Here is a 21,382-nt window from a genome sequence, read left to right as displayed (position 1 = left end):
TATTCCAAATTGATTACATTTTATTTTTATTTGGGTTTGGCATAGATCAGTTATAATATCTATTATTCTTAGATACGAAAAAATGTCTTGGAAAGCTGTAACCATGTATACACATCTTAAATATAATATTTTAGATTGAACCGCCAGGCAGCCAGTGAGGCTTGACATCAGCACTACCTCAGGAAAATCTATGATTGTCTCAAAGTATGATTGACTACAGTGTGTTTGTCAGAGGGGAAACAAAATGTGTGTGTTGTTTTCTCCAAGGTTTTGGATCACCACTTCACTGAAGTGCTTGCCTGTTGATGATATATTTATATTCATGATAGTTGGCAGATATGGAAACAGAGATCTATGTGGCAGTGATATTAATACAATCAGTCATTATGTTAGAACACATCCGGAACAAGACCTTGATCAAAGTAAGTGTGGATTTATCCATTAAACGATAGTTCTTAGTGTTTTCTTCTGGGACAGAACTGGATCAGTGCTCTTACTGGTAAAGCAAGGTGTCTCATTAAATCTGATTTAAATTCACCAAAGACCTCTGCTGGAAATAGCCTGATCTAATTCGGAGGAAAGAGATCTTGCATCCAGCTCAAACATTATTTTGAACTGTAGGCTTTAACTTGGCTGAACCTGAAATTGAAAAAAAAAGAAAAAGAGGCCGCTAATGAATGTTTCCACAAAAACATGCTTGTTTTCATCAAGCTGCGGATTGAATTAAATATACAACACACACCCTCACACAAACACACACAAGGAAGAGCTGCATGATAAATGTGGCATTGCTTGTTAGGTCGGCTATGATTAATTATTTGAATACAAAGGCTCTACTTCCCTTGCTCCTCACTCAGTGATCTAGTATGCATTTACAGCTGTGATCAGACATGGGTCTCCACATGTCGGCCACTAGAGGTAGAACATGAAACGGATGTTTCAGTTCACTTCTCAACCCTGGTTGTCTTTTGGCTCTCTTATTTCTCTGCCCCTTCAACCAGAAAAGCACGAGCACTTGGTTTTGATGCTTCCAACCCAAACACACTTAGTTGTTTTCTTCCACTTTGAGACAGACATAGCGTCATCTGTTTGCAGTACTTTCAGTGCTGCACTGTAAGTTTCAGGCATATGTGACATCAAACAATTTGAAATCCAGAGAACTTATTTTCTCAACCTGCTTCCTATTACGGAAACCTAACACACTATTTTCTGCCACAGTTTGAACATTTGCGATATAGGTTTGAAGTTGGTGGGAACCAGGTGACCAGCTAAATGGGTTGTTTACTTTAATTACAATGTCTCAAATGTAATCAAAAGGCTTTTCACCATACCATGCCTCTGTGTACTCTGAATTGTCATTTAACAGAGATTAGAGTAGTATTGATGTTCTAATTTACCTCAACCACACAGGAAATAAGCATATTTTCCAACATGTTCTTTTAGTGTTATGAATGATGACTGATTTGATAAAGTTTTCAAATGTGAATGTGTCACCCAGAATTTTCTGAGAACAAGCTAAAAACCATGTTTTCATTTCAGCAGTTTGATAACAGTTGTTATTTACTAATAAGTCATGGGCTAATGGTTTTGAGTCAGTTCTGATTCATCTCCTTACAGCAACTTAAAATTAAATAAAGCAGAAAATCTAACAAAACATTATCATAGTCCACAACCGCAGAATCACAGCTCGCAAGCACAGATAATAACTGCAGAGCTATTCATCATATTGTCTGAAGTGGGCATGGGCCAAGGTTAATTGAGACATACCGTGTGTTTTTCATCAACACTTCAGACAACAGGCACCTTCGTGACATTGCAAATACCCCTTCTGGTTTGATAATGAGCAGGATTAGGTTACATCCCTATGAAAGGCTTGAGTTAGTTGATTACAAAACATATTAGATTTGTTCAACGTGGCCTGAGATGCACCAAAGTGCCGGCTTAGACGAGATGGAGTCAAAGAGATCAAGGTAGTGACTACTAACTACTTATTGCATTGTTTATTTAATCAGATGGCTAATTATTGAAACCTGTGATGCTTTCCAACACATGTCTACAAAGGCAGAAGTCCACCACGTGTGTGTAACATATTTTCACTGAGACCTACACAGCTCTGCACACGGGTACGTGGTAGATGTAAAATAATGCATTAGACTACAATCTGATAAGAATACAAACCAGAGGCTCATTTCCATTAAATAACCCCCCCTCTGTAAATTAAATATTCTTTTCCTGCCGCTTTGTGACAGTGTAAGACAAAAGGCCTTGACCCTCGCTACAGCGCCCCCTCCCTCCTTCCATCCTTCTCTCACCTGTTTATTCATGAAGACGTAGATGACTGGGTTGATGACTGTGCTTGTCTTAGCCAGGACTGAGGGGATGATGCTGGCCTCGGGCGTTACCAGGCCCGGGGGCCCGAAAGTGGCCATCAGGGCCATGATGCCGTACGGCAGCCAGCACAAGAGGTAGCATATTACCATGACCACCACCATGAATAACACACGCTGCTCACGTCTCCTGCTCATTGATGGGTTGATTCCGCTCACCTGTACACAACGATAGGAAGAGAGAGGGAGGAAGAGAAATAATATGTTAATAAGCTGGAAATCATCACGCCATGTGTTCAGACGCGTATGTTTTTGACTTTTGCTGTCACAGTGCATCCAAGCTGTCCTCTAAAACAGAGCTGTTGGGAGGAGAGGAGTCTCTCTCACTTCTGCACTCTATCACTTTGTTTCCCAAAGTCGTTCAGAGAGGTGGAGAGAGAAGGAAACGGACAGAGCAGGAACCCATGAAACGCATATTAACATACCATCATTCATTCATCCTACATACCCACAGAAGAAGTCTAATCAGAAGAAGACAATGACACAACTCAATGTCATATATCATTGAATATTCTGGATGTATTGACCTCAAACATAAACTTGAACATGTACACAGTCATTTTTCAATAGACACACATACACTTTATTTTATTCACACATCAAACCTTTTAGAACTAACTTGAAAGTTTTGACCCTTATTCTCAATGTAATAAGATCACAAGTTAAAGTCCTCATTATCAGGAGTTTAATTTCGTTAAATGTACAGAGACCACATGTTATATCTAAATTTTTTGATTTAAATGCAAAATGTGTTGACTTCATGGAGTCTCTGTTGGATACCAAACAAACAATCTTGGACATATTAAGAAGTGAGAATTAGATTTGCTCTAAGGGTAGATTGAATTACCTACAGGTTAACTATTTCCCCTTCTTTCCCGTCTTTATCCTAAGCTCAGCTAGCTGTCGATTGGCTCCAGCCACATGTTTACTTGTAAAACCATTGGGAGCAGTATCATCCATCTTATCTGACTCTCAACAAGAAAGCAAATCGACATATTGCCCAAAATGTCAAACTATTCCATTCACTCCTGACGCTGGAGAAATAAACTTACAGATAAACATAAGGCTTCAGCTTTAACCTTCCATACCACTATTGCACAAACAATTGTTAAATTGTTATTTTTCCACTAACAAAACATAAAGACCTTTGGCAGATTTGCGACTGCACTGACACCCTTGAATCTGATTATGCCCGAGAACATGGACAGCAAATGCCTAAATCCATTCACCTTCATACGGACTCTACTGCACATTGAAAAACATCTTAACTCTCCAGACTTGAGCCGCCTTCGCTTGTCTCTTTGCCTGATGGCCACATGTCAGCTGCTGTCAGTCAATTTCATCGCCATGGAGACACAGTGACAGGGAGCCGGTTTCGAGACGAGCTGAAGCTGTGGCAGGTTCCTGTTTTTTTGAGTTTTTGTGCAAAGGCGCTGAAGTGATGTGGCGGCATGATACTCTGCATGATACTGTCCACACACAGTAGTTGCACATAGGGGTTAAACAACTTCATGATTTTTGAACAAAGTAAAAAAATCTTATTCGATCAAGTCTACGTTTACTTTTACATAATTCTCTTTTTCCCTTTTGCATGCACTGTATACATTTGTATGCTATAAGAGTTTGTGAAAATATGGCAGTGTCTGTGTATATACAGTGTATATTTTTAGGTGTTTTCCAAGCATTATTCAGGTAACATTTTACTGACTGGCTATAAACCCATATATTCCTGTACATCGCTTAGTCATTCACCCTGTGACATTTGTATGGATATACACATAAATATAACGCTCAGCTTTCACTCAACACTCAACGTTTGTCTTATCGCCACAATATGACAGACAACTTTTCCAACGTTGCAGACAAGCCACACCAGTGATTGACAGCCTTGTCACATTTATAGCTAATTTTCCCCAAGTGGCTTCCATGTCTCAGCAAAACTTTGGATGTTTTCCCGATCATGTTTAGACCATCTGTTTGGAGGCTGAGCCTAGTTTCTTCCAGGCAAACTGTGTTATGGTTTGTTATGAGCTGGCTTAGCAAACCTTGATTTACAAAGGGAGTCATTTCTTGTTGAGGACTCAATTATGTTTTCTTTATTGTGGCTATAGTTTTAAATTAAAACCTGATTTGCTCTGAATGCAGAATTAAAGCTGTCTTGAATAAAAATGTCAGGATCTCACACTGTATGTATCTTATCGGCTTCCCACTTGGCATGTGTTTTCTTAAGGGGACCAATGAATTGCAGGGTTGAATTTGTCGCAATCAATAAACTTTGAATAGACAGAAAAACTTGTCCATGTAGTCAGTGATGGTGGTGTAGCGTGCAGGCAGTCTGAGGATTGAGTCGAACATGTCTAAGGATAAAAACCTAAAACAGTGTTGGCCATCTGGCAAAAATCACAGCCTGATCATTTTGATAATTAAAAAAAACAAAATTCTAACCATATTGCACTGACACAGGTGCTGATCTCCATCATGGCACTTCTTCTGATTGAGAGATCACTTTCTCTTTATCAATTTGTTTACAAAGTAAGAGCACAGCATTCGTTTTCTTGCTGCAATGGTTTAAGTCAAGCGAAATTATAGAGCTTTTATTTTGAAAATGTGTTAACTTGGGTCTGATAATTGTATGGCTTTCTTGACAGTAATAAAGCAATTTCAATTTTTTTTTTTTTTTTAGGAAAAACATTGACCATAATATTGGTGCAGAACAAACAACAGAATGCATTTGATCTTGGACGCACAATGATTCATCCCAGATTTTCAATGTTTAATTTTCCTATGTGGCAACAGGAGGATTGTCTCCACCCATGTCCCTGGCAGACTTTCAGCTCATTTGGCCAATGTGTTGGGATGTCAAATTAGTTTTGAACCAAACTCAAAGGAACTGGCTGGAAATAGAATAGTTCATGGTGTCGGTACATGAAATGTCTTAATGCCTTGTGCTAACTGTTACTGGTTTTGGTTTGGATCCTTCACGTCCAAACAAGTATATGTGGACAATGCACATATTTAAACGTGTGTACGTGCATTGTTCCACCACCTATAATGACTTGTATTTCCCGTAAAGTGACACCTTTAAGCCGTGTAAATTACAGCATTATCTGTGTCTGGCTCATGATATCAGGAAAATGCAGCTTTTTTTTTAGTTTATTGGGTCAATATACCCGTAAAATTAAATGTGCAGTGGACTCTGCTTGGGGTGTTAGTCGTGTACACACACAGTGTTCACCTGCTGTGGTCGTCACATCATTTAAACCCTAATTACAAGCAACGAAGTGAGGAAATCTGCTTGTGACAGCCTTCAATTCAAATTCAGAGCTGCCTGGAACTTCTGACTTACAGACATGACAACAGAGAGGCTATAAATGCATCCCTGGCACATCAAAATTAACTCCAGTATTATGAAATAATACAATTTATCTGGTTACTTTAAGCACATTGAGCCAGTTAATTTTATTCAACGTATGGCTGTAGTGCTGTTCCAGAGCAACCACGTTAGCCAATTATTATGCAAAAGATAATAATTTGATTAATTCCACACAGAGATACACATTTCTATTTCCTCTAACAATCACTGAATGTTTAAAGAAATTGTAGAAAAGTGAAAGTAATGTTATATACTTTGATTCACTTTTTTTTGCTCAGAAAATGATCAATACTATGATAAACACAGCAGAAAACTTAATATCTAGATGTGGCAGTGTTGTCCAGACAAAACCAAATTTATAGATGCATGTATAATTGTTTCAAATTATAAACCATTATTACTATTGTATTACTATCAGTTATCAGGAGAAACCAATTATCTGACTGATAATGAAAATTATCGTTGTTACTGCTTAAGTTGGCTCTAGGCCAAACCACCTTGGAATTATGTATGAACACTCCAATGTTCAATTCTGCACATATTGCTCAATTGCAGAAAAAGGCCTCAGCTTGAGTGAATCAGATTTGCTCAAGTCGACACAATGTCAAATCACACTGTTGATTATTTGCTTAATGTGCAATTTTTCAAGGTAGACATTTTGGCTTGTCATCGTAGAAGAAGCTCAGGTGTAATTTACATTAACAAAGGCTTTGTTCTTTCAAGTTCCTTCAATGAGTCATGACAGTGAGTCACCAGGATCAATACAGGACCCTGGAAGTAAAGCATATAAATAGATTTCAACCATGATTAATCTATTTCATTAAACCTTGGTTCTCCTTCTGTGATTTGTCAAAATGTCTGCTGTGACAAAGACCTCTATATCATCCGTGCACACCAATCATAGGTTGAATATCTAAACGCACCAGTCAGTTCATTCTAATGGGAGCTGCTTGCACAGGTACTTCCTACATGTGTTTTCTGCTGATCCACATGATTGACATGAATATAATCTCTTCTGCGATGCAAACTGGGATTTTAGAGCGACTGCTAAAAAGTTGCTTGCAGCACTTTTACATCTGTTTTTCTGGGACTGGTGCCCAGCGCATCATGTGACCTGCAACCCAGTTAGTGCAACACATTCAGGGCTACTGCTGAATGCTTTCTGATCTTTTCTGGGTGCTCATTTTGAAGCTATTGACAGAGCACAGACACTTGCTGTGTAGAAGGGTCAAAGGATCAAGGCAGTAGCAGCAGGCTGTTCTGTGGGGAATGCTGTCAGAATTGACGTTTGGGAAAAATAGAAAAACACCGCTGGACTCAGCTGGTTCATGGTTGAACATTCCAACTGAAGATCAGATCATGGGGGCAATGTTATCGTATCACCTCTTATATGTACACACTGCTTTTGTGAGGTTGTGTGTGTTTGCCTGAGCAGGAAATATGTGTGTGACAGTGATTTTTGTTTGCTGTCCTTCTTCCTGCCTGTCCTAATTCTTGCATGTGTGCACTTTCTGCTACACAAATGTTATCTCTTCCACATGACCCTGAAGTTGACGACATATATTTGCATAGATAGTTGAGTGGTGCACTTTATCATAGCCAGTCAGCCGTTTGTATTTCATGTTCAGAAGAGGTGAATGATTGGATCTCTTTCTGTCCAGCCCCTTTAAGAGTCGAGCTCAGCACAGATGAAGTATGGACTTAACGAGGTCCCTGATGTACTTGGGGAGAGTTCAGAAAGTAAAAAGTAGACTTTATTTGTGCGATGCCAAATGGAGAGAGGGTCATTCCACACTTCAGAGAGATGGAAACGAATCCAAATATGACTCGTATCACGGAGCAGGTGGTGACAGACGTAAGGGAACTGTATGGTGCAGGCTGCAGCTCATCTTATTCACCCTGTTCAAGGAGAAAATAGTGGAAGGGCACATATTAGGGAGGGATAATAGCTCCCAGGCTGCAGTTTGTGTTGTGGTCCATTCAGTGGATGATTCAAGTTTGAGCGAAAAGTCAGGCACACACTTGGGTGAGGAAAGCTAAGTTTTGATGGATTTTTGGGAGACAGAACCTCCATACTCAAGTGCATTGTGGGCTTGTATGACAGTTCCTTGTCTTGAATCAAGTCTGATCTCCTGCTGGTTTCTGGCAGGAGTCGTTACCGTCCTGTCAGCAATGATGGAAAAGTCTAGCAGAGAGGGGGAAAGTACCGCTGAGTCCTAAAACCCCTATCCATTTTTTTTTATTTTTAGTTAACAGGAGAGTAGTTCTCCAACCTGTATTGCCTTAATGTGCAGCCGGTGTATGTTGAATTACATACGTGGGGATGGGCAGAAAGAGAAATTACAAATTTTTAATGCTCTTGTCTCATTCTCCTGTCTCTGAATGGCATTCATTTGTCATCATTTTAAAAGTGTTTTCATTCCCCAAGTTCAAGCAGACAACCAGAAGAGAAATGACTGAATAGAACATTTATAATGCTTTCAATTTGCCAGTGAGGCTAAATCAATGATAGGAAACTAACAAGAAGGAACATGGTGACGGAGTTGAATTGCTTGCCTATAGTTCTTTTCACGGTACAGTGGAGAAGGCCAAAACATTTGGTATTTTAGGAATTGAGGACAGGCTGAGTCATCAGTATAGTTGGGTTTATTGGAAACTGTGGCCTCTCTGGCTGGTCATTGTTTGAGTTTAACTTTATTCAGATGCTTGCATTTCAAGAAAGAAAACAAACTTCTTTCAGTATTTTCATTTCAAATTTCTGCAAGTTCTTTATTCTGACTGCTACTTCCACGACAACTCAAGCCTCAACTTTTAAGCCTCAACAATTCCTCAGAGTAAAATACATTAAAAATAATGAACCATTAATTTGAAAAGTTTGGGAACAAAGTCCTAGATTAAGCCAAACTAACTTGCAAGTCCTTCCTGTTCAAGCTCCTAAAGGCATTCTCCAGGATTTAGCACCAGATGAGCCTTATTTGGACGAATGCAATGAAAGGGAAAACAACAGCAGTTGATTTCCAAAGCATGCATGACAAACTCAAATTATGGGTTTGGATATAATAAGCAGTGGTACTTCATGCCCAGTATGCATTTGTCTTCCTGTGCTCATCATCTCAGAAGCCTTATGACACACGAGTGGAACCAGCTGCTTTTTATATCACTGTAATCAAAGAGTCTCATCAGTTTAATAATGGAAAAATACAGCTGCGAGATAGAATAGGCTCTGAACCACTGAAAGTCTGAAATCTGTCCAGATGGCTTTGAGAGTTCAGTTGTGTTTTACTTTTATAATTACGTCATTGTTTTCTTAATTATCATCTTAGCGGAGAGGATTTCTTTTAAACTTTCTTACGCATAAAACAGGTCAGCGGGGGATGGTGGAGACAGGCTGGCAGCCATGTTGAAACAGTGCTCAGACAAAGCTGAAATAAATCAACTCACAAAACTGACTGTCTGTCTGTTTTCAAGAATTGTCAGGATTGTAAAGTCCTTACATAGCCTTCCTCTGACCAAAGTTTTCATGGTCAACCAGTTGTCATTAGTTCAAGACATTACCGAACAAGTTGTTTAACCCTAACCCTATTATTTGATTACTGGATTTTTAAATCAATACATTTAATAATTCAATAGATTCTGGTTAATAATAACAATTTTAAATTTAAAGTCATAGTGCAGGGTTTCTGCAGGGTGTTGAAAATAAGACTAAAAGACTATGGATACCCACTGTCTCTGCATGACAGGGTAGCGTATCAAGGGTTATTTTGTATTATAGGCCACTATCTGTTGTACTTGATAAAAATCTTTCTTTATGGTCTTAAAAGTTATAAATTTAACCATTTAATCTGCCCTTCTCTGTGAAACCATCATCCTTCCCTATGTTCATATTGTGAGAGGACTCCAGCTCTGTCAGAACGGGATGTCAATATCACAGTCTGGTGTCCAGGCTCATTTTGGCCCCTATGATGTCTTTCAGAGACAAACACTGTAAACACACCTGTCACCTGCCAACCACGGTGCAGCCAGAAGCAGTACAGCTAAATATCAGCTATGTTAACAATGCTGATATATAGCAGACCCACTGAGAGAGGAAATTCATTTGAAACACCAACAAACCTGCAGGTCAGACATGACAATATTCCATGTCTCTCCTGGCCCCTCCTTTTTTCTCTTTCTCTTTTTCTCACCTTAGAAACAGATCCTGTGTCTGCGTCCACCTGGCTTTTCTTTCTCTTAGCAACAGCTCAAATGCTGCAGTTTTCATTCAGTAATTCCATCTGCTTTTTTCATGGCAGGCATGTCAAAGGTGTAATTCAAATGAATGACAGCTGATTAGAATTTAGCTGTTACGGTGTCAGACTCTTCACACTGTCACGTCTTACTGAGACATTTAAAGTGAACAGCCATTGTTAATGTTTCCTACTCTGATGTCTGCTGTGGAAAAAAACAAAAAAAACTGCATCATAAAGAGTAGATTGAAGCAAAAGAAGTTTCCTCATCACTAATGTCCTTCCTGGTCCAGTTGCACACAGATACCGGACAAACTTGCTCAACAGTTGGTGACCCACAGTTACACAATCACACCAGATGCACCCAGACACTCCAAAATTATATTAGCACGCTGTAAGTGTTCCTGATGAAACTACACAATCCGTTAATCTGGAGTCTTCTGTGCAGCTAACTTGATTACACTGAAGTGGGTGGCTGCCAGACTGTCTGCTGAATATCACCTCAGCTCCGGGGGTTGGGGGCATTCAGTAAACCTCCCACGCCTTCACCAGCTGCCGCCTGCCCTCTCTCATGCCTGCAGCAGCACCAGATAATGGTTATTAGACTGTGAGATCGGTGGCGGTGCTGGTGGCAGTGCGACAGGAAGCAGCCTGTATGAGGTAGACACGAGGCTGAGAACAGACAGAGGGAGAGTGCAGAGGGTGAGATAGAGCGGAAAGAAGTTGTTTGAGAATTAAAAAGCGTACGGGGAGAAGGAGCCGGATCACTGCAGCAGAAACAGAGGAGGAGAGGTGAGAGTAGATTCAGAGAAATTTAGGTCTATAAAGAGGCGATAATGCAAGAATTGAGAGTATAGTTCTCTGGTGATTCATTTAAAAGTTTCCCCTCTCCTGCTTCTGGCCTTGTATCATTATGGACAGTTGCTTTGGGAGTTTGCCCCATGCTGTAATAAGCAGGTGAGGCTGCCAGCTTGGCCAGAGATTACCTGGCTAGAGAGCAAAGTGTGGCAGCTGCAGCCATGTTTGCCTTGTTACACAAACTTGCTCAACCTAAAGGTAGAGGGCTGTCATGTGTGAGTTCAATTTTCTAAGCAAGCTGCCAAATAACCTTCTCTATACTCTCATCTTCAAACACGCACACACTTCCAAAAAAACCTTTAGAAAATAGAGACCCAAACCAAATCATCTTGAAGTAATGAGTATTTGCCACTCCTGAGGATTTTGCACTGTCAACACTCTTGACACTCCTGAGAGAGTTGGGCTGGAACAGCTTTTCAGCACTTCACCACCTCAACCAGGAAATAGAGATTAGAAGAATCATTTTACTGTAAATTCTATCTTTCACAGAGAAACGTTCCCAGGTTCAAGTCTGTAAGTCAGCCACAACTAACTTTGGAATGGTGAAAGCCCCAAAAACTTATCCTGTCACTGTTGTTACTAAAGGGATGAGGAGAGGAACAAAATGAAAGATATATGACAGTTTCAGGCAAGACTCTCTCAAAGTTCAGTTGCTTGGGGTGAAACTTGTGAACTACTAAAGCCACAGCTCTTGACTCTCCCGATGTTTGACAGACGGTTTCTTTATCTGATCATTTATTAAACACAAGGATGTGGTGTGCTGCTATGGAAACATCCCCTGCGTCTGACTGGAAGCCAGAACTTTACTTGCCTACAGTACAGGGATGTACATGCAATAAAAGTGTCTCATTTAGTTTCAGGCATTGTCATAAATGCTGGAAAAAGTTAAAAGTTGAATTTTTCTTAGTGGTGTTCAGCTGGAAAATTCCTCTGTATGAGCTCTGTAAATCCCCCTCCCCCCCCCCCTTTGACAGCTGCCTCACAAAATCAAAGCTTGTTGAAAACCTAGCACCAAAACACGAACATCTGAGAAGGCTACACACGCACCAATCTAATGGCACATTTCAGTGTTTCATCAACCCAGACAAACAGTGTACAGACACACACACACACGCACACACACACACACATCACCGGGAACAGACGTAGTAGCAGCACTTTTGACTGGCTTGTTTTGCCTCAGCATTCCAGCTCCTGAGTCGGCCCGGGTGTTCTGCTAGGCCAGTTATTGGCTGCTAAACATGATTGATTGTAGGATTTGTGTCTGCTGCGTTTGTCCTGTACACCACCAGCCTGCTGCCAAACACTCAGGGTTCGTACGGTCATGGAAAACCTGGAAAAGTCATGGAATTTTAAAATGTGTTTTTCCAGGCCTGGAAAAGTCATGGAAAAAAATAATTTCCCAAAAGTTTTGGAAAAGTCATGGAAATTTGTTATATTCTTATTTTCATGTCGTTCGTTTTAGGGATGGGCATAAATACTCGACTATTGATTAATTGATCATTAAGAATTCCATTGATGACATGTTTTCATCGATAAACTATTGCATGTTCGCTATGTGGCAGGAGGTCGGAATTTCCGAGTTGCCCTGAACGCAGCATAGCGTGTCTGTTAGCAGCTGGAGGAAGCAGCCCGGAGCTAAGCCTCTGCTGCTCGGCTTCATGTCCGCACACGGACCCTCAGTCCTCGCGGAGGGTAACCCGGACAGACCCGGGTCTGGGTGAGGGGTTCCGGGAGTGAGGGCGTTACAACGACCGGACTGAGAGGTCGAGAGCCGTCAGATCGAGCTAGCTCTCAGCGGCTAGCTGCTCTCTCAGCGTGGCTTAGGAGGACAGCAGCGCTTATTTACAAGTGTAACATTGAACGGATCCTGTTTAACTGCCACAAGAGTTGTTAATCTTGTAATAAAGATCTCAATGAGGAAACACGCTGTTTTTTCTATTTTCACTGCATTTTAATATAGGCTATAAATAGTGAATTTTAATATAAAAATATGAATGATTAATCGAAAAATCGATCGTTAATTCTTCCGACGATCGATTAAGACAATTTAATCGAATGCCCATCCCTAGTTCATTTACGCTGAGTTTTAAATAATTCATACATTTTTAAAGAAATATGCTCAAAATATAAGCAGGCATACTTTGGTTTGTGTCATTTAAGGTTTGCTGTATGCCTTGGAATTCTCATTGTTAGTTTGAATACTACATTTTGTCACTTTTTCGCGTATACACCGAGATTTCACGCAATGTTCGGTCATGGAAATTTGGTTTAAAGTCATGGAAAAGTCATGGAAAAGTCATGGAAATCCATTGGTCAAAATGTGTATGAACCCTGAACACTACACCAGCCTTTCGCCCATCAAAGGTCCTCTCTCAGCAAGAATCATCAATGCTCCGTTGAGTGGCTTTACAAACATTCTTTCCATATCCCCGGGTTCCTTCTCTCCACCTGCTCCCCTTTGCCGTCACGTCGAGGTGTCTGCAAGGTCATGGGCGAATAAAAGTACCATGATTGTAATTTATTGAATAAGGGAGGGTCAAGTAAATCTTCCGAGCACAGGGGAATAGGCATCACTGGCTGCTTTCTACAGACAAACAACTTATAAAGGAGGGAATCGGGACTTAAATTAAAGGTGAGGCTCTGTTGGGCTGCAGAGGGAATTCAGGGGCAGATGTAGTGAATGGAAGGTTGGTGTGGGGACATGTGTGTGCACGCTGGAGATGAAGTGCCGGAACATTCATTTTCATTTGGAATAACAGCACTCTGAGGACCCTAGGGAGAGAGGAGAACTGTACAAGTGGTGTGAAATTGACTTGTCGAATTGTAGCGCTAAAGGGCTTTTCTTTTGCCTGTTAGATTGCTTTTGGTCTGGAGATCCTATCTCTTGTCCTGCCTCCCGCTAACTCTAAAGGGACTCTATCAGACGACTTATGTTCTCTCTTGTGTCAGAAGTCTTTATTGAGGTTAGCAAATACAGAGGGAAAAAAATGGATCATATCCGCCAGCTGTGAGCAAGGTGTCAAAGATTAGTGCATAGTGGCGCTTACAAGCCTGCTCTGGCAAACACAAGTGACATCTCTGACATCAAGAATGCGTCACATGTCTGGTTCCTAAAATAATCTTTGTGAAACCATTCCACCATTAAATTGTGGAAAAGAACGCCACAAAAAAATATGTAGACTGTGGAAATGTATTCGGCAATTTCCCATACACTGAACCAATTTTGGCCCCTGGGGACCTTTATTTGATTGACAGGCTTTTATTCCAAATCATTTGACGATTGACCTGATTCAGAGCAGTAGCAGTCAAACTTAGAGACAGAAGCTGTGACATGGACACATTAACTCACAAAGATGGACACACTCACTATGCTGGCACGTTTGTGATATATCAGCGGCATGACACCGCATGGGGGCCTGGCTAGCATTTGTTCCCAAACTTCAAAAGACGCACAGTACAGAGAAGTTTGGCAGCGCTTTGCAAACAGAGGTGACTTAATGACCGCAGTTGTTAAGATGTAGTGTTCAAATAATTCAGTTCATAAAATACAGCAGGATGTTTTGAGGGGATTTTGAAATGTTCTGTTAAAGGCCAATTTATGCCTCTCCGTTATTTCTATTACGGACAGATAAGACCGCCCTATCCGTCGTGAAACGTCCTCTCCGAGCGCCTCCGACAGCTTTTCGTACACGTCTGATTTTTCTAACTATCCGTCTTCATTTTGGAGACCCGACGGACCGCTCTTGGCTGTGATTGGTCCGCGAACGACATCATATCCGTATGACGTCATTTCCGTATTTCCGGACCTCAAACTTTCTGTTTACTTGTAGCAACAAACACGAACACAACTATGAGTCTACGATTAATGTGACGTGTGTGTTAAGCCAGCGGAGTTGTCCGGCTGACGGTGGCTCGTTAGAGCACTGAGGGCATGTGTGCACGGTCACATACGGTTATAACGAGCTTTCAAAACGGCGCTAGCAGGCTAGGCTAGCGGGCTAGGCTAGCCACCATGCTAACTGCGGTGGTAACAGTGCAAGAACCCGCCGTCACGACTTTAATTCCACTTCTATCATGACACTGTTTCTATAATACCGTCAGGTTAGAAGCAAACACTGGGTAGTAGTTAGTGCCGGGAGTCCCTGCTGACTGTGTGTGGAAGCTGGGGGGGAGCTAGCTCTGTGTAGCTTCTAGCTACATGTAGCCTCAAGCAGATTCAAGCTGTGGAATCAGCAACACAGTTCGGAAACAAGACCGGGGAACCGCTGTGCTAAGAAACGATTACATCAGCATCTTGACACGCTGGGTGTCACTTTATTTAGATCTGTTAGTTGCCATGGTTCAGTGTGTGGGACGCAAGCTAACATGTCAACAGAGACACGTGGACTTCTTCTTCCCAAATGGGGTAGGCTTCTCTGAGCTCGTCTTCCGTTGCGCCACCTATGGGTTTGGCGGGGAATTGTTTTTAGACGGATAGTCGTCGGAGAAGTAAAAATCAAAAAGACACTTTGTCTTCCGCTGAGACCTCTCCGAAAAACGGATACGTAGAAGTATATAAGAGCCTTTAGGGTTGGACCTTTTTTGTCAAAGCTTCATGAGGCTGTTTTTATAACCCCCCAAGACTTTATTATACACTCACCAAGCACACTATGAGGAGCACCACACTACTGGGTAGTTAGTTCCTCCCTTTTCTCTTGAAACAGCCTCAGTTCTCTGTGACATGGATTCCACATGATTTTGCAAACTTTCTGCTGAGATTCTGCTCCATGTTGCAACAAACAATTTCTGCAGATTTGTCAGGTGCCAATCTCCTGTTCTTCCACATCTCAGGTGTTCCATCTGTTGACTGAGAGGTCACTGAAGTTGACTGAACTTATCGTTGTTTATAAATCCAGTTTGCATAGACTTTGTGACATGGTGCATTATCATGTTGCAAGTAGCCATTAGAAGATGGTGAATTGAGGCACATAAAGAGATGGTCAGCAACAAAACTTGCATAGACTCTAGCATTTTGATGATAATCGTTGATAATAAAGGGACCAAAGATTGCCAAGAACACATTTGCTCCATTATTGTACTACCACCAGCAGACTGGTCTGTTGACACAAGGCAGATTTGGTCCATGGAGTCATCCTGTTGATGCCAAACTCTGACCCTACCATCTGCAGCCTCAGCAGGAATCCAGACTCATCAGACCAGGCTACAGTTTTCCAGTCTTCAACTTTCCATCGCTGGTGAGTCTGTCAGGAGTGAAACCAGAAATTCTCTCTGCTGTTGTAACCCATCTGCCTCAAGGCTCGACATGCGGTGTAGTCCGAGATGCTTTTCTGCTCACCCCAGTTGTAAACTGTTTTATCAGCTCCAGTCTCTCTGCTCTCCTCTCAGATCACCTCTGTCCCCATATTCTGATGTGTGATGTGAACGTTAACTGAAGCTCCTGACTTGAATCTACATGATTTCTTTGCACTGCTGACACATAATTGAAAAAATGAATGAGTGGGTGAACAGGTGTTCCCCATGTGTTCGGTGAATGTAATGAATAGTGCTCCTCATAATGATTAAGTGGTAATTTATGAGTAAAAATAGCAGACTCTCCCATCGGCCAATCTGCTCAATAACACTCAAACAGACTTCCATGTACCTCAATGCTGTAATATATTACTCCCTCGCACATGCTCACACACGTGTGTACAAGCACGTACGCACATAATTACAGTGTACAACAGTTATGCCCTTGTGTTTCATTAATTAGCGGCAGAGGGCTGAAAGCTCATCACTCAATGTGTCCTGGAACTGCCTAGAACACCACCACACACGCACACGCACACGCACACACACACACACACACACACACACACACACACACACACACACACACACACACACACACACACACACACACACACACACACACACACACTTTACCGGGAGGGCTCTCTACTGTGTGGCTTTAAACACATTCAGTGGGTATTTTATTGATTGTCCCCATACGACTCTGGTTTTATACATATGGGGGACATTAGACTCCAACAGCAAATGAATTATCTTCATGAATATTTAATTGGAAATACTGTAAGAGAAGGCAATTACACAAGGTGCAACACTGCAGTTAGAAATAAGTTAGTGTGGTTTTATTTTATTTTATGCTTTCTTCACTTCAAACACAGCCCTGTGTGTGCCATTTTTGTATCAAGGAATATTTTCCAATCTTTTTTTGTGTAGCACTTAGTTATTATCAAACCTGTTGTGTGGGGAAAAAAGGATGATCATTTATGACCTGCTGGGGATAACTTGGTAGGGGGAAGTGTTCACAAATGATCTTATATAACACTTGCCAATGGAATAAAAAGTCTGTAAGTAAGAGTTTCCTCTAAAGACCTATTCACAAAGCTCCTAAACTTTTACAAATTTAATTGGAAGAACTCAAGAGCAGTAGGGAAACATAGACACGTTGGTATAAAGGACATTTAGTTTCATGCATGACTGGATTCCCAGTGATTGGTGGAAAGGTGACCAGGCCGTCAGGTAAAATATCAATACACAGGTACATGTAATCGTTATCTCTAAACACTGTTTTGAGGCAGGAGTTACCTGCAACATAAAAGCTGTTTTCAGGCATGAACTCTGGGTAAAATCCGGAGAATTGGCTACAGAATATACGCGTAGTCTGCCTTTCACAAATGCACAACAGGTTCTCTGCATGGACACGTTCACAACAGCAACAGATCCTCCATATTATTCAGGCGAGAGGTGGAGCAGCCGGTTGCAGCAACCAGAGGCAGGAAGTGACGTACTAACTCCACTGCAGAGATCACGTGATTTTGTTTACAGCACCCAAGCACCGTCGTCTTATCACCTCAAATTCTCCTGACACATTTTTAGAGGTGTCATTAACCCCCTACTCGCTAATGGTGGGTCCAGCGGGGGATCCCCAGCTATGTTAGCACATCGACTGCTCCATGATTTAAACAGACATAATGCTTTCCGACACTAGATAATGTCAAAGTTACAGAGATTTGCCTTAAGATGTTTAATACAGACCCAGATATTCTGGCAAAAACAATCAGCAAGTTACAACCTGACTTATATATCAATGAGAAAATGTGACTTAAAGGTAGTACAAATAAGTTAATTGGTCAGTTTTATTTAGCTCCTTTCTTTATCAGATGTCACAAAGTGCTTCCCAGATCAGTATTCACAGGTCAATGGTCCAACAGGAGACGGGTCCAAACTTTGGGAGGTGCAAGTTAAAAAACACAGCTTCTTATATTTTTAAACCTTGGGGCAACTAACAAACCACAAGCAGAGGACCTTGGAAACCAGCTTACGATATATAACTGCAGGAGATCTCTAATGTAGGTTCCCAACTGTGAAGAAGTGTAAAATTTAATTGGATTCTGAATTTGATGTGTCTCTATGGCTGGCTTTTCACACCTAAACTGTGGCAATAAGGATGTTTCTTGAAGATTTTTTGAAACATGAGAAACACATACAATGTGCTCCTCTAAGGCTTTAGTAGTGTAGTTTAATGGAAAAGAAAAGATGGACTGTGAGGAGCCAGCAGAAATCAAATGATGCAGGTCACTGCCCTCTAATCCCACCCTGAGGCTGAAGACAAAAAAAGTTTCTCTTCATCTACATGTGGGACCTTTCTCCTGCTCAGCCTTCAGCCGTGAAACCTTTGTCACCAGCAGGATGTGATGCAGATCTCCCAGGACCAACTTAGAGGAAGATTAAGAGATTCTAAGAGAAACAGGTATATTGTAAAGATCAGGCTAAATGTCATGCAGAGAGAGAAAAACTGCCCACGCAAAAGGAAAATGACATATGGAAAACTAAACATAATTTGTTAAGAATGGGAGTCTCCAGCAGAGGTTCCATAAGCATACCCTTTTTTCTTAGGAAGCACCAGGGAACTATTTAACAAATGGAAATAGGTCAAGAAGAACCCAATCTAAGTGATAATACATCTGTGGCTGCTCCATTTCCAGTGCAGAATTCTCAGGAGGTGTGATAGAGATTTATATCCTTAGGAGAAAGACAGGTGGGGCGGAGCTGGGGCGAGCACACACTGCCATGACGGCAGAGAGCCATCCTCAATAAACTTGTGGCCTGTAAAATATGTCAAATAAAGAACGCTATAATTTCGACGAATCCATCACTGTTCATCACTACTTTGCTGAATGAATGAGCATTAGTGTATGTGTCACAGCCAACGATGAAATGCTGCTACATCCAACAGACAAATGGCTTCAGAGGCTGGAATTGCCAGACGAGAGGCCGCCTCACATTCAGATGCCCCAATTAGGGCATGGCTTACTGGGTCAGGACAGGCAGAGAGACCCGGATGTGAGCAAAGAGTAAACAAATAAAAGAGTGAGGTATCTTATTTGTAGCCAACTATAGGCAATAGTGCATTTTGTTGAATGATAACCTCACCTGAGGGTTTTTACCTTTTACACTGAATAAACTCCTTGAGTCTGCCAAAGTAACCTGTTGTGTTTTTTTAATTAATCCGCTCTGCATCCCAGTGTTATCACCATTAGGAAGAAACTCAGCACTCAATCTTAAAGAGGCAAAAAGTTGTGTTTTCAGGTAAAGTAATGAGTTGTGAGCTTTATTTAGGCTTGGGAGCTACGCAGGAGAATTACATATCATCTTTTGTTTTAGTCTGATCACATCATCTCACTTTAGGGCATAGCTCCTAATAAGACTGCCTTGAACTGTGTCCCAGTTTGGGGCTTAGTCTTTGAGGTCCACATTTCTTGACTAGATACTCCGTTATTGGTCTGCAAGGTTGTCCCTTCTCGAAGGTTCTTTGCAGGAGTATTTTGCTCACAACCGCTGAATCTGTAGCAGTGTTATTATTAAACTATATTGAGGTATTAATGAATCCAAATACCATTTTTTTGTACAATATCAACTCTTGGCAATTATGGTGATGTGGTTAAGCGAAAAAAATCATGGTTAAATTAGACAACTGAATTTCTTGATTAGTTAAACCTAGCATTGAGATGTTCAGCAAGGAATGTAAGTTATCCAAAGTTTCAAATTGTCTTCCAGCTATGACCAGACAATGGACACTATTTTATTTATTTTATATGTGTCACTGTTCTACAGTTGAAAGTACAGGTCGCTGTGCCGAGGCTTTGTGAGAAAGAAAGACTTTCCAGATGCCAGTGAAGAAGTGACAAGTAAACACTCCTGAATCAATAAAGGGTTATGTCTTCATGTCCAATAATCCTACCAGCTGTAAATATGTGCACTCTGTGAAATACATCTTTTGCTTTGACATGCTAGGAAATACGATTGAGGTCAAATACTCACCAACAGTGATGGCTGGTACAAAACTGGACCAAAGGAGAATGACAACAGCTTCTCAGGAGCTCCATTTAGATGTTTGATCCAGGCCAATTTTGCTTTGATTTTGTGTCAACAAGCGATGTTGCATTGGAAACAAAAGAACTGCACAAAGCTCTGCATGATACAATCAGAGAGTGACTATTTTGTTTGTTGTGACTTTGATGCCTGCACTTTGATTTCCTCTTTGGGAAACCAACATTAAATCTTTAAAGTGAGTAACTGGGGTTGATATTTTCAGGTCCTTCTGTCCCAGTTTGTTTGGGAGGCAAATGAGATGGGGAATTACTGGATTCACATTACTATATATGCTATTTTGACGACATCCATCAAAACTTTGTCTCCTAGCAGAGTTTATGGTTCAAGTGTCAATAATTAATACAGTAATAATGAATAATTTAATATTTTCCCCCATGGGGTAGATGTGGTTTGAGTTACTGGGTCAGTAATTTACACAGGAAGCCTTTGTTCCAGTTAAATTTACTGTATATGGACATTTGAGATATGTGGGTGAAAAAAGTTACTTCTTCTCTGTCAGAGCAAAAACCTTGTGGGCAACTTACTGATGAAACTCACAATATATACTAATTCATGGAAGGTTAATAAAAGTTAATCACTGTGGCCATTTACTTTGTTGAGCACATAAGTCATTCTAATTTACCTCTAATATCCTCAAATCACTTCTAATTCCATTTCTGTAAACAGGGGCCTTGCTAAAGGACAGGCATAGCAGGTAGTTACTTAGGGCTGAAAATCGGCCCTTAAAGGACCCATCGTATGCCCATTTTACCACAAGTTGATATGGTTCCTTGGGGTCTTAATGAAAATGTCTGTAACATATTTTGCTCAAAATACCACAATGATCATTTGAAACAGCACCCTTTTTACCCTGTCTAAAACAGCCCTCCTCAGATTGACCTGTTTTGAGTGCGTTCGAGTTTAAAATATCTTATTTCGTTTGTCCACAGCAACATTTTAGTTGGAAAACCCCTTAAATACTGTGATCCACTATGTACAGGAGAAGCCACGTGCCACTAGCTTTCTGTCATTAGCTTCGCAGTTTTTACCATTTGGTTGAAAGACCATAATCTAAGGATTGTGTGTATGATGTACCTGGGATGGAGGTGGGGCTTTTGAATTAAACTTTACCACTTAACTTGTATTTAATTGTAAGC

The 21,382-nt window shown here is 41.0% G+C and overlaps 1 protein-coding gene across 1 annotated transcript in view; it reads right to left on the bottom strand.

The window, feature by feature from the left end:
• LOC133017626 (vertebrate ancient opsin-like) overlaps positions 1–21,382 on the bottom strand; it is a 53,162-nt gene that overhangs the window by 11,328 nt on the left and 20,452 nt on the right. The window contains exon 3 of the mRNA XM_061083753.1: positions 2,313–2,546. Coding sequence (XP_060939736.1) covers positions 2,313–2,546 — 234 coding nt within the window. The remainder of the gene's footprint in view (positions 1–2,312; positions 2,547–21,382) is intronic.

The sequence above is a fragment of the Limanda limanda genome, chromosome 13 (genome assembly GCF_963576545.1).
Source record: "Limanda limanda chromosome 13, fLimLim1.1, whole genome shotgun sequence".
In the NCBI taxonomy this organism is placed as follows: Eukaryota; Metazoa; Chordata; class Actinopteri; order Pleuronectiformes; family Pleuronectidae; genus Limanda; species Limanda limanda.
Note: the sequence above shows the minus strand (reverse complement) of the source record. Positions and strands in the feature narration are given on the sequence as shown.